We start from the raw sequence: 13,581 nt of genomic DNA, 5'->3' as shown, positions 1-13,581 counted from the left end.
ATTAAGAAGATAGAAATCGGGCCCGGAGAGATAGCACAGCGGCGTTTGCCTTGCAAGCAGCCAATCCAGGACCAAAGGTGGTTGGTTCGAATCCCGGTGTCCCATATGGTTCCCCGTGCCTGCCAGGAGCTATTTCTGAGCAGACAGCCAGGAGTAACCCCTGAGCACCGCCGGGTGTGACCCAAAAAAAATCACACACACACACACAAACACACACAAAAAAAGAAGATAGAAATCCTATTCTATATATTTCTTGCTGAAAATCTACCACTTTGGGGCTAAAGAGATATAGTGCAGTGGGTAGGATGCTTCCCTCACATGCAGTCCACACAGGTTCAGACCTCAGATCCCCATAATGTCCCTTGAGCCCCACAGGGAGTGATCCATGAGTAGGAATATGCCCTGAGAAGTTCTGAGTATGAAACCCCTTCAAATAATTTTTTTTATAAAACTTTCCCACTTTGTTCTTGAACACCTTTACTAAAAAAAATAAATAAATAAAAGGCAGAAAAACAGAAAAACTACATTTGCATTTATCATCAGATTTTACTGTGTAAATATAGATTTTTTTAAAGCAATAACACAGGAGTTAAATAATTTGCTTCAGTATGTTAACATTTTTAAAACTAAAACTCAAACAGAGTTGGTCTTTTGCCAGAATACTTTAGGGACTTCTTGTATTTAGAGCAAGGCTTTTTCTTTTTATTTCTCCCATATTTTGCTGGGCCTATGCAAACAACAATAATTGCCACTCACACACCTATTTTACTGTATTTCTTTAACTCTTATCCTTAAAAAAAAGAGAGAGCTTACTAAGCCTTCTTCTATTGCTCTAATGAGTTCATTGGTGATACAAAAATTTTCATAAATATACTTACTAGTGAATATTTTCTTCTTCCCTTTTCTTTCATTTTTTTTAGTTTTTCTTTCTATTCTCTATTTTTAATAACTTTTCTTTTTATCACCTTGAAACAAATGTATTATGATCAGTTATGTCAACTATGTAATGCATTTTCTTTAAATAAATTTAAAAAAATAACTAAAATTCTAACAGGAAAAATATCTCAACATTATAGAATGCCAATTGTATTCAGTGTACCTTTTTTTTGTTTGCTTCTTTTTTATTTGGGGCCCAAATTTGATGGTGTTCAGGATTACTCCTGGGCTCAGGAGATCATATCAGATGTTGGGGATCAAACCCAGGTCATTTGCATGCAAAAAAAAAGAATTGATTTGAAATCAAATTACAAATTGTTAGTAGTGAGAACTTTACTGTTTGGGGATGAATATTTGGCATGAGTATCTTGACTGTGAATCTCATATTTGAGATCCTTAACTTGAGGTTTGATAAAATCCAGACTTGACATAAGTTGTTGCTTTTCTCCTTAGGACAATTATTTGCCTATCAGAAAACATTAGGTTATAATATCTTGTTTCTGAAGTATGTTTTGATGCTTAAATTAGATAAATACTGTATAAATTTAAACACACTATGTAATTATGATTATTACTCTCCTAGGAGAACAAAATTTTCATAACCTATACTATTTTCTACCTCCTATTAGTGATATGTAGTCTGTAAAATTGATACAAGATATAAACAGTAAAATTGAAGAAAAATTAATTTAAAGGAAAGAAAAGTATTAAAACACTGATTCTAGGTTATTGCAACACTTCGTTTGATCTCTAGTGAAACAAAAACTAGTTCTCTAATAAAGAGGTAATATTCCTGGTAACAAATTAATTTGATCTAGATGACAAAGCATCCAAATGACAGGTCATGTGTAGATATTGAGGTTATGTGTGGGATTATACTGTAAGTCATTATTTTAATAGTTATTTGAACTAATGTAAGAGGATCATAAAAGAAGATCCCCATTTAAACTAACTCTGAACTGTGTAGCTTCGGATAACTTACTCCAGTTTTTCAAGTCTCAGATTCATCCACTGTCAAGTTCTGGGGACAGTGGATGAAGGGCAATGGATGGACAACTTTAATACTTTGAGGAGAATGACACTATAAATATATAAGGAATATTGTCTTAGAAAACCTTACTTAGCAAATTCTAAAAAAATAATAATTTTATTTAAATCCAAGGAAAACTAATCTTACCGAACACAGGTTCCCTTCTCCTTTTCAGAAATGCATCTTTTATCTCATAACATCTATAAAATGACATCCTATAGATAAAGCAGACATAGAATAAAGGTACATGGACAAAGACATCCTGAGAGCTCACTTTCTTTCTTTAATTTTTTAATTTTTTTAATATTAATATCTTGATTTAAACACCTTGATTACAAATATAATTGTAGTTGGGTTTCAATCATGTAAGGCACACCCCCTTCACCAGTGCAACATTCCCATCACCAATATCTCAAAATTCAAGTAGCTGTGCCTTATAATTTTAACCAGGCTTGAACTTAAGAAATGTTTGAAAATTCAATAATACCATATTAGAATTAAAACGTTTTAATCCTTATATATTAATTTGTTTTTAGATTAAGACTTTATTGAGAAATATACTTTCTGGTAATGATCAACATTATATGTCCATATTTCAAACAAATCGTCAGAAGCATTTGCTAGCTCAGTGACCCTGGGCAAATGACCTAATGTCATTGTGCTGTTTCCTCAGTTGATTTAATCATCTGTAATTAAATTAATTTTATATAAATATACAGTTGTCAATAATATAATCATATTAATGTTTCAAGAATATATGTTTATTTGGGGGACAAAGTTAACTCAAATATAAACTTGTCATGTGCACCACAATAATGTGCATGTAACTCGTATTTTTTAAATTGGTGTAAATATAATACATTTTATTTCAGCAGGCAACATTTTTATCTAAAAATTAATTACAAATATTTAGAAATTATTTCAATTTGGTGGTAAAGGCAATAGTACAGAAGGTCAGGCATTTGCCTTAAAGGCAGACAACCCAGGTTTGATCCCAAGCATCCCATATGTTCCCCCAAACACCACGAAGATTAATTTCTGAACACAGAAGCAGGAGTAACATTCAGTATTACCAGTTATGGTTCCCAAACAAGCAAGCAAACAAATAAAAAAGACTTACAAATTTAGAAGTTAGGAGGTAGACTATAACTTTTCAAAGTATAGTATCATGAGCAACATGGTGGTAGGAAAATAGAAGATGCAGTCAAATTATAAATAAAAGGTCTGCCTGGATCCTGGATTTGAGCATTTGAGATCAGGAAATGACATAACATTAGCCAGATTTTATAGGCTATGGGAAAATATACACAACCTATACATAATATGTATGAATCTGCAGAGTATGCGTGTGTGTGTATTTAAGTCCTATCCATTCCCTAACCTTTTCTTCTCTGGGAAATAAGTAGGTTGAACTCAATAGTCACTTAAGTTTTTTTTAACTCCAAAAGACAAAGAAAAAGCTCCTTTTGAATAATAATTTTAAGGACTCCAGATATTTTACTGTTAACAATGAGCAATGTATATTCACTCAATCGTGATTTGTTTCAGGATAATCTTCTGGCCCAGAGATGCAGTGTAGATAGTATTTGTGAAACTTGCATTAAGAGGTTAGCATTTCTATCTATAAATCCAGAGAAGAGTTTTCTTTAAATCTGAGAAAACTATTCTTTGCATTCCCATGCTTGGTGAGGATAATTCCCAGACTGTATTGGCATGCTACCCCCTTACAGAAAATAAATTATTGTATTAATTTATTATAGTAAATAGTAAATAGTTTGTCACTTGACAAACAAAAAGTACTCCCTAATTGCATCTGATGTCAGGGTAGTATCAGCTAATTTGAAAAATACTGATCATAGCCAATATATTCAATTCTGCAGATTTGTATAAGTAGGAAATATCAAGTCACCTCATTCATAACTTTATGATTGTATATTAGAATAATCATATTTTAAATAGTTTGAGATATTAAAGTGTTGGCACCAGAGAAAATCTAATCCTGGTTCAGTTCCCAATACCACAAAGGTTCTTTGACATTTGACCTAGGTATAACCCAGCTGGTTCCTAACCACCATTCAGGTAGCCCAGGTGGTCCATCACACTAAAGATTCTGAAAAGGGCAGCATCCTGACTAATAGTTATAGTTCCACAATAAATGCAATTATGTATGTATCTTTTTTAATTAATATTTTGGTGTTCTTGGAATAGATGCCTAGAGGGGAATTTTTGAATCATATGGTAGTTCTATTTTTTAACTTTTTGAGATAGATTGTCTCATACTCTTTTCCACACAGGATATATAAAGTTGACATTCCTATGAAAGGTGAATAAGAATTCCTGTTCCTCTACATCCCAGCCAACATTTTTGTTTCTCTCCCTAATCTGTCCCTCCCTCTCTCCCTCCATCCTTTCCTCCCTCTCTCCCTTACTCTCTCTCTCTCTCCCTCCAAATACCAGTTTACCTACAGGGTAATATGTCTCACTCATAATTACTAGGTTATATACTGCTGCATTTAGAAATAAAAGTGCTCTAACTCTTTTTGTAAACGTTTTTACCCAGCTGAACATTTCAGGGTAGGAAGTATGTTGGATCAGAGTTGTAGTTCAGTGATAAAAACCCATGCTTCTTATTCATAAAACTCTGTATTTGATGGTTGGTGGAAGGAAGGAAGGAAGGAAGGAAGGAAGGAAGGAAGGAAGGAAGGAAGGAAGGAAGGAAGGAAGGAAGGAAGGAAGGAAGGAAGGAAGGAAGGAAGGAAGGAAGGAAGGAAGGAAGGAAGGAAGAAAGGAAGGAAGAAGAAGAAGAAGAAGAAGAAGGAAGGAAGTAAAAAGGAAGGAAGGAAGGAAAAGGAAGGAAGGAAAAGGGAGGAAGGAAGGAAGGAAAGGAAGGAAGGAAAAGGAAAGAAGGAAGGAAGGAAAAGGAAGGAAGGAAAAAAGAAAGAAGGAAGGAAGGAAAAGGAAGGAAGGAAGGAAGGAAGAAAGGAAGGAAGGAAGGAAGGAAGGAAGGAAGGAAGGAAAAAGGAAGGAAGGAAGGAAGGAAGGTAGGTAGGTGTGAGGGAGGGAGGGAGGTAGGGAGAGAGGGAGGGAGGGAAAAAATGAACAGATGTATATAATCTCACCAGATATGTCCTGTTTTCATCAATGCTTCTGAAACTTTTTGTGCTTTGATCAAATCATGGTTTCTTCCTGCTTTAGGCAAGAGAACATCATGATGGCCTGGAAGTCTACAATATTAGGGTAACTAATTTCTCCCTCTGCAGGCTCTGTTTTTACACATCAATTCTACCAATTATAAAATTATGGATTTTCTCTATTAAAAAATCCTCTGGAAAGCTGCATAGGATTATATCTCCTCAAACAGCTGAAGGTATAAGCTAAAGCTTCCTTTTTATAAATAATGCTTATCACGAGGAAGAGATGAGTGTGAAAATGCCTTTTTATAGATGCTCTGTCTACTCCCACTCTGGGGATTATTTAAACATGAAGAAATGTCATGATGGTGTGAAACCGAATACCCCCTCCATCTCCAAGTGCTTCAGGATCACCTCCCCAGCTGTTTGAAAAGTTGCAGGGCCATTAACTGCTGCTGAGGAAGCTCTGAGCTCCCTTTGAAAGGGGGGCCCCTCAGCTGCAATACATAATATTAATGAACAATAAGTGACTGCCTGCTGAGTTTCCACCAGGCCCTACTGGGTTCTGGCAAGTACTGCTGCCACCTCCACAGGGCTTCCTGGTCAGACCCCAGAGTGACAGATGCCCTTGTCAGCACTTGTGTTTCCACAGCTGATTGGATGCCTTTGAGAGAATGGAAGTTGAGGGAACACTGCTTTTTTATTAGAGTTCTTTGCTTAAGAGACGCTTTTCGTTTGTTTTGTTTTTGATGACACGTGATGCTCAGGGCTAATTCCTGCCTTAGTGCTCAGGGATCAGTTCTGTACTCAGGCTATATGGAATGACAGGGATTGAACCTGGATTAGCCACATGCAAGACAAATACCCAACTGACTGTACTACCACTCTGGCCCAGCTCCATACCTTAGTAACAAATGCAACTCTTACTATTCGGCCTATTATGCAGAAAAGCAACAGGGATGATTTCCAAATCCCATAAGAGAAGGAAGAGTGAGATCTTGAGTCACCCTCTTCTTAAACCCAAGTTTGACCAGCATATCTATTTCCTAAATTAAACACATTCTTTATGATACTTTAAAATTGGTTGTTCTATCTAGCATCCTGCCTTCTGACTATATATATACATATATACACATATATATACACATATATACATATATATATATATATATATAGCTTATTAAACGAGCAACTTAGAGTACTGTCTGCCACACTACCAATCTGGGTTCATTCTCTGGCATCCATCATGGTCGGTTCCATGGGACCACCAGGAGTGATTCCTGTGTGCAGATCCAGGAGTAAGTAACCCCTGAATACTGCCTGTGTAACCCCCCAAAAATTTAAAAATTATAAATGAGCAACTGGCTTTAATCATGACCAATAAATAAATAAATAAAATATAATGTTGTTTTTCATTTCATTGAAAGTGTTTCCTAGGGGGCCGGGCGGTGGCGCTAGAGGTAAGGTGCCTGCCTTGCCTGCGCTAGCCTTGGACAGACAGCGGTTCGATCCCCCGGTGTCCCATATGGTCCCGAAGCCAGGAGCGACTTCTGAGTGCATAGCCAGGAGTAACCCCTGAGCATCACCGGGTGTGGCCCAAAAACCAAAAACAAACAAAAAAAAAGAAAGTATTTCCTTCCATCATGCATTAACACATGATAGGAAAACTCAATTTGGGGTATTTGATTAAGGGCTAGACTTCATCTGTGTATTTAACTGACCAAGTATAATATTGACTATTTCTCTCCTTGACGGAAAAGTTATGTGGAGATGGAAGCAGAAAGCATAAGCATGTCACCTAACATGCACCAGCTGCTACTATAGGCATGTTGTGTAATCCCTCACAACAACCCTCCGGAGTAGAAACTGTTCAAATTTTTATCTAGCAGATAAGGAAGTTTAGAAGGCAAAGGACTTGCCAAAGATTAACATTGCTTTGAGTAATAGGGCCAGGTTACAAACCCAAGCAGTAAGACTTTCAAATTCATAGTTTTTATCATTAGGCTCTTCCTTTCTGGTTTGCAGTTGTCTGCTGTAGAAATTCAGGGCTTCCATTACTTACATATATCACTAAACCAACAGAAGTAAGCAAATGAAGAAACTTCCCTCCTTAGGTCTAACAACTTCTTAGCCTGCTTCCTGTTTCCTGGATTACTGCAGATAAAATAACAAAGTTAATTTTCAGGTTAAAAAGATGATTGTAGGATGCCAGAGAAATAGTGTGGAGGCGGGGCCTTTGTGTTGCATGCAGAAGGATGGTGGTTCAAATTCTGGCATCCCATATGGTCCTCCGAGCCTGCTAGGAGCGATTTCTGAGTGTAAAGCCAGGAGGAACCCCTGAGCACTGCCAGGCGTGACCCAAAAACGAACGAACAAAATGTTTGTAAATTTGTAAGATTAGAACCACTGGAGTAAATATCACTCAAAGGGACCAACCACATCAGTAGCTGTGAGTGATGTTTTGCAAAATCTGAGCTCCACCTGGATTTACTAACACTCTCATTCTTGGAATAAATCTCAGACACTTGGATTTTTTAGAAAAACAGCCTGGTGGTTTTTATATACACTAACAGCGGACGATCATTACTGTGTTGCATCTGGAAATTTCTGGAGCTCTGCACATCATCAATTCAACCGCACATGATTGTAGAAAGCTCTCAAAGCTCTTTCTGCATTGAATTGCTATTTCAGGAAGAATTGTAAGGTGTAAGACGTGTTCTAAAATTGTTGGAGTCTCTTTCTGTGTGAACCAGCTGGTTAAGAGGGCTTAAATAATTTCCCAGGAACCCTAGCTAAATGGTTACTTGCGTACTCTTTACCTATGAAAATATAGAAAAGTCAATTTTCCACCTTTGATTCAAAATGATTCTTTCAAAATGTACTTCCAATTATTTGGCCTTTTTTGCTTAAAAATCTTTTCAAAGACCTTAATGTAGACTGTTAGAACTTCAGTAATGTGACCGGGACTATGGCACCAACTTTAGCTTCAAGCATGGTCACCCACTACTTGAGACACTGAGTTTTCTGTGCACCACGCTCCTTGGCATTTGACTGTTTTTGTTTTGGGGCCACACCCAGTGATGCTCAGGAGATACTACTGACTATGCTCTTAGAAATCGCTCCTGGCGTGGGTGCCCATATGGGATGCTGGGGGATCCAACCGTGATCCATCCTAGATTAGCGTGTGCAAGGCAAACACCCTACCACTTGTGCCATCACTCTGGCCCCAACTTGGCATTTGATTTTGAAACATATTTTGTATTTTCTGCTATGGCATCTAGTTTACTATTCCATCTGATCTCAGTTTAAATGATACTTTCTCAAGGAGGCTTTACTGCAGAAGTCATAATGTTCTGTTATTTGCCTCTTCCTATTGTAATATCCCCATAGCACTCACTGCAAGCTTTCTTTCTGCTTTGGATTGTTGGTAATTCTATTCATATTCTCTTACATTCAACTATAAGCTAAAATCATTCTTTCTCATGATTCTGAAGGACTTGCATAGTGTCTGCTTTAAATTTAACTAAACCAAGGTTAGAAAAAATTCTTGATTCACTATCTAAAATGTAACATTGTAGAAACAAAGATGCTGCCTTTTTTTTCTTTTATTTCTAGTCCTATCATTTAATAGCAGTGAAAATGGATAGGTTGGAAAGTCTGAACTCCAAACTTCTTAATGTGTAAGAGATCACTTTAATGAATATGTCAACAACTCTAATGCTGATGCACTTTGTAAATTGCTCATACACACTGTGGTTATATAGTCATTAGTTGTTAAAAGGAAAGTTAATGAAAGAGTGGAAATTTCTGATTTTGAAAAGCCATAAAGCAACTAATTATCTATTTCCTCTTTTTACTTCAAAGGCTGAAATGGATTCTTATTATTGAAGCAATGTGAACTTAATTTGTGATTAGATGGTCTTATTTAATATCATCAGTTCAGGTATATTATATGTCAGGCCCATGAAGTTTATCAAGTTTATCTTTTATAATATTATTTTGTAGATGATAACATAGCTTATTTACCCTAGTAATCTTATTACAGTGACATTTGTTTCTGAGCTATCTTTGACACCAAATGACAGGTTCTAAATGAGTTTATAAACTATAAGTATGTTAAATGAACATTAGAAGTGTTCATCTCATAAGGTCTATATAGCACTTAATAAACTGCATTTTTATCTTATTGTTAAATCTGTCTTCAGACTATTTAAGATATATAAGTATTATATATAATGGTGGGGTTTTTTTTGGTTTTGTTTTTTTTTGTTTTGTTTTGTTTTGTTTTTGGGCCACACTCGGTAACGCTCAGGCTATGCACTCAGAAGTTGCTCCTGGCTTGGGGGACCATATGGGACACCGGGGGATCGAACCACTGTCTGTCCAAGGCTAGCGCAGGCAAGGCAGGCACCTTACCTCTAGCACCACCGCCTGGCCCCGTTTTATATATAACCTAAATAAATTGTAACCTTTTATCATAATTTAACTGTACATAGCAATTGTAAGTATTTTCCAAAGTTTTCAAGACACTTTCCTAAGTAAATTCAGTGACTTCACTCTTCATTAAGTATGTTTAATTTTTTGCATTATAGTGAAGAAAGATTTGCAAGCTACAGTAACCAAAACAGTTGAAATCATTATGAATTACACCTCATATAGTAAGTCATACCTTCTTAAATTAACTACCTTCCAAAACTAAAAATCTAATACATAAGTGTGAAAATCTATAAGAAATGTTGAATTATATTAGTTCACAATTGTGTGTGTTCTGTACAACAATATTCTTGACTCATATATATATACATATATATACCATTTTTCAAATATATATATGCTACCATATATATAAATAACTTCTCAGTTCATTCAACAATCCAATAAAATGAGCACTATTAATAAGCCCATTTATAAGAGCAAATACATAGATAAAGATAGTGAAGTAAGGCAGAGCCACAATTTTTAAATTAATATTTAGGAACCAAGATACTTTCCCAGCTAGCCAGCCTTAGAGCACTCACTTCTGACAATTTAACTGGACCTCCTTCCATACATACTTTATTTAAGAACAATATATTGAGAAATTTGGTCCTTCTGTTTCTTTTTCTTTATGGAATAGAGTGGGTGTGCATTGTATTTTGTTTTTGTTTTGTCTTAAAGGAGAAGCTAAAAGTGAGTCTTCTTTCTTTCTGAACATTTTTCCTTAACCTATTTCTCTTCATCTGGGGCCAAGGACACTTATTCAGAAGACAGAGCACTAATGAGCTTCCCCCTTTGTCTTCTTCCCTCTCTCTCAATTCTGCAGTTAATAGCCAAGATACCAACCATAACGGCAGTATGTAACTTGCATGGGGAGAAGCTGCAGGTATTTAAGCAATCACATCCAGACATAGTGAATACACTCTTTCCTCCGTTATACAAGGAGCTCTTTAATCCTGACTGTGCCACCGTCTGCAAATGAAGGCAACAGGAGAACTGTCTCATAGTCCTGGAATGCATCACCATTAAGACAAAAGCAATGTGTTCATGAAGACTAAAGAATTATGTCACTACTGCAACATTAGGAATGTCCTGCACTTAATAGAATTATTTTTCACCGCTACAGTTTGAAGAATGTAAATATGCACCTGAGTGGGGCTCTTTTGTTTATTTGTCTGTTTGGTTTTAAAATGACCATAAATATAAAAATATAGGACACTGGGTGTTATCTTTTTTTAATTTGGGTATGTTTTGGGAGACAATTGTTTATAGAATTTTATTGTAGATATAAATAAGAACAGAGCGGTACTTTACCTGATTACTTTTCCTGTTGATTGTTTCTATATAATTTAAGAAATATTCACTGAATAGGCTTACCTATTTCTATGTTTTTAGATAGTTGATGCATGTGTAAATTTGTAGCTGTCTTGGGAAGCACTGGGCATGTATGTTATAAGTATATAATATCTGAGAATATTATATATACTACTGATACATGCACATGCATTGTGGCCTAAAGTATCATACCTACGAGCAAAGAAAATTCAGTCAGGCTCTTTTCCTTTTGTGTTGTATGTTATTTTTATGTTAGACAATCAAGATTTTGTTTTTCCATTCAGAGTTTTCATCTGGAGTCAATGACAGGATGATACCAATTCAGAAATAAGTCTACAAAGGAATAAGTATAGTGCATGGCCTCTGTATAAAAATTTTATTTCTCCAAATGACACCAAAGCCTTGTCAAGACACTATATACTAGGGGAAAAAAAACACAGAAAAACTTGTAGCAATTTTCCTGTTTTAAACATTAGATCAGGCTGAAGATAAAGCTCTACAAGCTGGAATTCATGATTTGTATGTAGAAGGCCCAGATTCAATACCTAACACCTACTCATGGTCTACTGTGCACTGACTAGATCAACACAAGCTAGCAATGGCCTTGGAGCACTGCCAGGTATGGCCCAAACATTAAAAAAAAATAGACCACAAATAATATTATGGATTCCAGTACCTTTTTGACCAAACAATGAGTATTTCTCATTTTCTACCAAGACCTACAAAAATCTTTCTTTGTATATTTGGTTGGAAAAGAAACTTGATTTTGGTGCTTATTGTGTCATCAACAGAAAAATAAAGCCTATATATTAAGACCACCAGCAATTTTTTAATAATATTAGAGTAAAGGAGTATAAAAGAGTTCAGGGTTCCATTTCATGTACACATTTCTCTCTTATTAAAGCTTTGGATAAGAAAAGTTAGGAAGAGAATATACTGAATAAAGTAGTTCTTTATATATCTTCTGTTTAATAAATCTATTGGAAAAGGCAGCAATGTAAACAAGTCAGGACCTTATTTGTCCTTCTAATATGCAGTCTTAATATCTCATGTCTCAAAACTACATATCATTGATTTATAATCAAAACTTGATAGATTAGGGACAAAAAGCTCTGTAATTCTATAGAACTATTACATACCAAAGCCCAAACTACTTCCTATGCATTTTGAAGTTGTATCATCCATCTATCCTGGAATTATTTTCTTTAGTGATGTTTGAAAGTACTGAATGCAAGAGGAGTGTCAGGAAAAAGCATAAACTCCAAGGAGATTGTAGGACCTACATTTTGGAAGCCTTATGCCCTTTGTCTCATCTAACTCAAAGCATTTGGATCACTCTTACTTCTGAAAAGATTTCTTTCTAACGAATAGTTTTATATAAGAAAATGAAAACCAAGTTTTCCTATAAGTGTGGTATAGCCATTAACTCCTGCAGACCTTCCTTTTTCTCCTTGCAAACACATTCACAAGCATGAACACATACATGTAGACCCACTTTTAGAAGTTTTCTTCAGTAAAAACTTAGATAATTTTAATCTCTATGGTCTTCTGAAGTTGTTGTTACAAGCTATATCCACAATGCCACAAAATTCCTCACTGATAATCCAGTTAGTCTTTTCTTTTAGAAAATAGACTTTTCCCTCCTCATGATTGATGAATTCCAAACCAATAGGGAAAAACAAAAAGGCTTTAAAATAATGAATCTCATTCTCAACTACTGTTATATTCAATTAATTTAACTACATTGAACCAAATTACCTTCAGTGTCTAAGAAGACAGCTGTAGACTGCTTATTATGCTGCAACAGGGACTCAATTCTTTTTGGTGTAAATGTCACTCCTGCTAGCTCTTTGTATAAAGAATTAATTCCAAGAGTCATATTTCCTTCTAATGGAAAGATTACTTTACTGATTGCTAGGAAAACAGGGTAATGGAAGGCACTCAATTAAACCAAGCCGTTTCCAAATGCAATGTATGTTTTATGATTGGCTTGTGATAGGCGATGCTTAATGTGTCTACTTGGTGTTTCCCTTTGAGCTTTGAACTTATGTCAAACTTTGTTTTCATTGTTTTGTTGGCCTGGTGTTCTACATTGTCAGCCTGTAATTCCTGCTCAGTTGCAAAGAGAATCATTTCTTTCCTCCAATTTACCTTAGAGAATTTAAATTGGCTCAATTGATGTAGTGGTTGAGAACTTTTTCCTTCCTTGTCCCATGGGTGACGTAGGAAAAAGATTGTTCCCTACATTTGCCTCAGGAGGTATGGGACTTGAATTTGTGTTGTTTCCACTAATACATTGGGATGACATGAATCTTTTGAAGCTTGGGGACAGGAAACAGCTTATGATGGAACCACAGCAAAATAGTAGAAACCAATATACAATCAGCCTTCTTCAGTCAAAAAGAGTTTTCCATTTTGGGATACAATGGTAAATTAGTCCCTTAAAAGGGTCCAGTCATATTTTCTCTAGTAGCAGAATATCTTTAGGATAAAGATATCTTTGAATAAATACATCCAGATATTTTGAAAATTCAGTTGGGACAAATTTGTATCATTGTAGTCTTGTCCCTTCCCCATGAAGATTAACAAATGTTCACAGTATATTCAGAGCAAAGTAGACACTGGAAGCAAGAACTTGAGACCTGAACCTTTCCTTCCTGCTTTGTAAATGAC

General features: G+C 35.7%; 1 protein-coding gene across 1 annotated transcript in view; it reads left to right on the top strand.

Annotated features, from left to right (window-relative positions):
- RORB (RAR related orphan receptor B) overlaps window positions 1-10,881 on the top strand; it is a 93,986-nt gene extending 83,105 nt beyond the window's left edge. The window contains exon 10 of the mRNA XM_049770814.1: window positions 10,400-10,881. Coding sequence (XP_049626771.1) covers window positions 10,400-10,555 — 156 coding nt within the window. The 3' untranslated portion in view covers window positions 10,556-10,881. The remainder of the gene's footprint in view (window positions 1-10,399) is intronic.
- The last annotated feature ends 2,700 nt before the right edge of the window (window positions 10,882-13,581 follow it).

The sequence above is a fragment of the Suncus etruscus genome, chromosome 3, assembly GCF_024139225.1.
Source record: "Suncus etruscus isolate mSunEtr1 chromosome 3, mSunEtr1.pri.cur, whole genome shotgun sequence".
In the NCBI taxonomy this organism is placed as follows: Eukaryota; Metazoa; Chordata; class Mammalia; order Eulipotyphla; family Soricidae; genus Suncus; species Suncus etruscus.
Note: the sequence above shows the minus strand (reverse complement) of the source record. Positions and strands in the feature narration are given on the sequence as shown.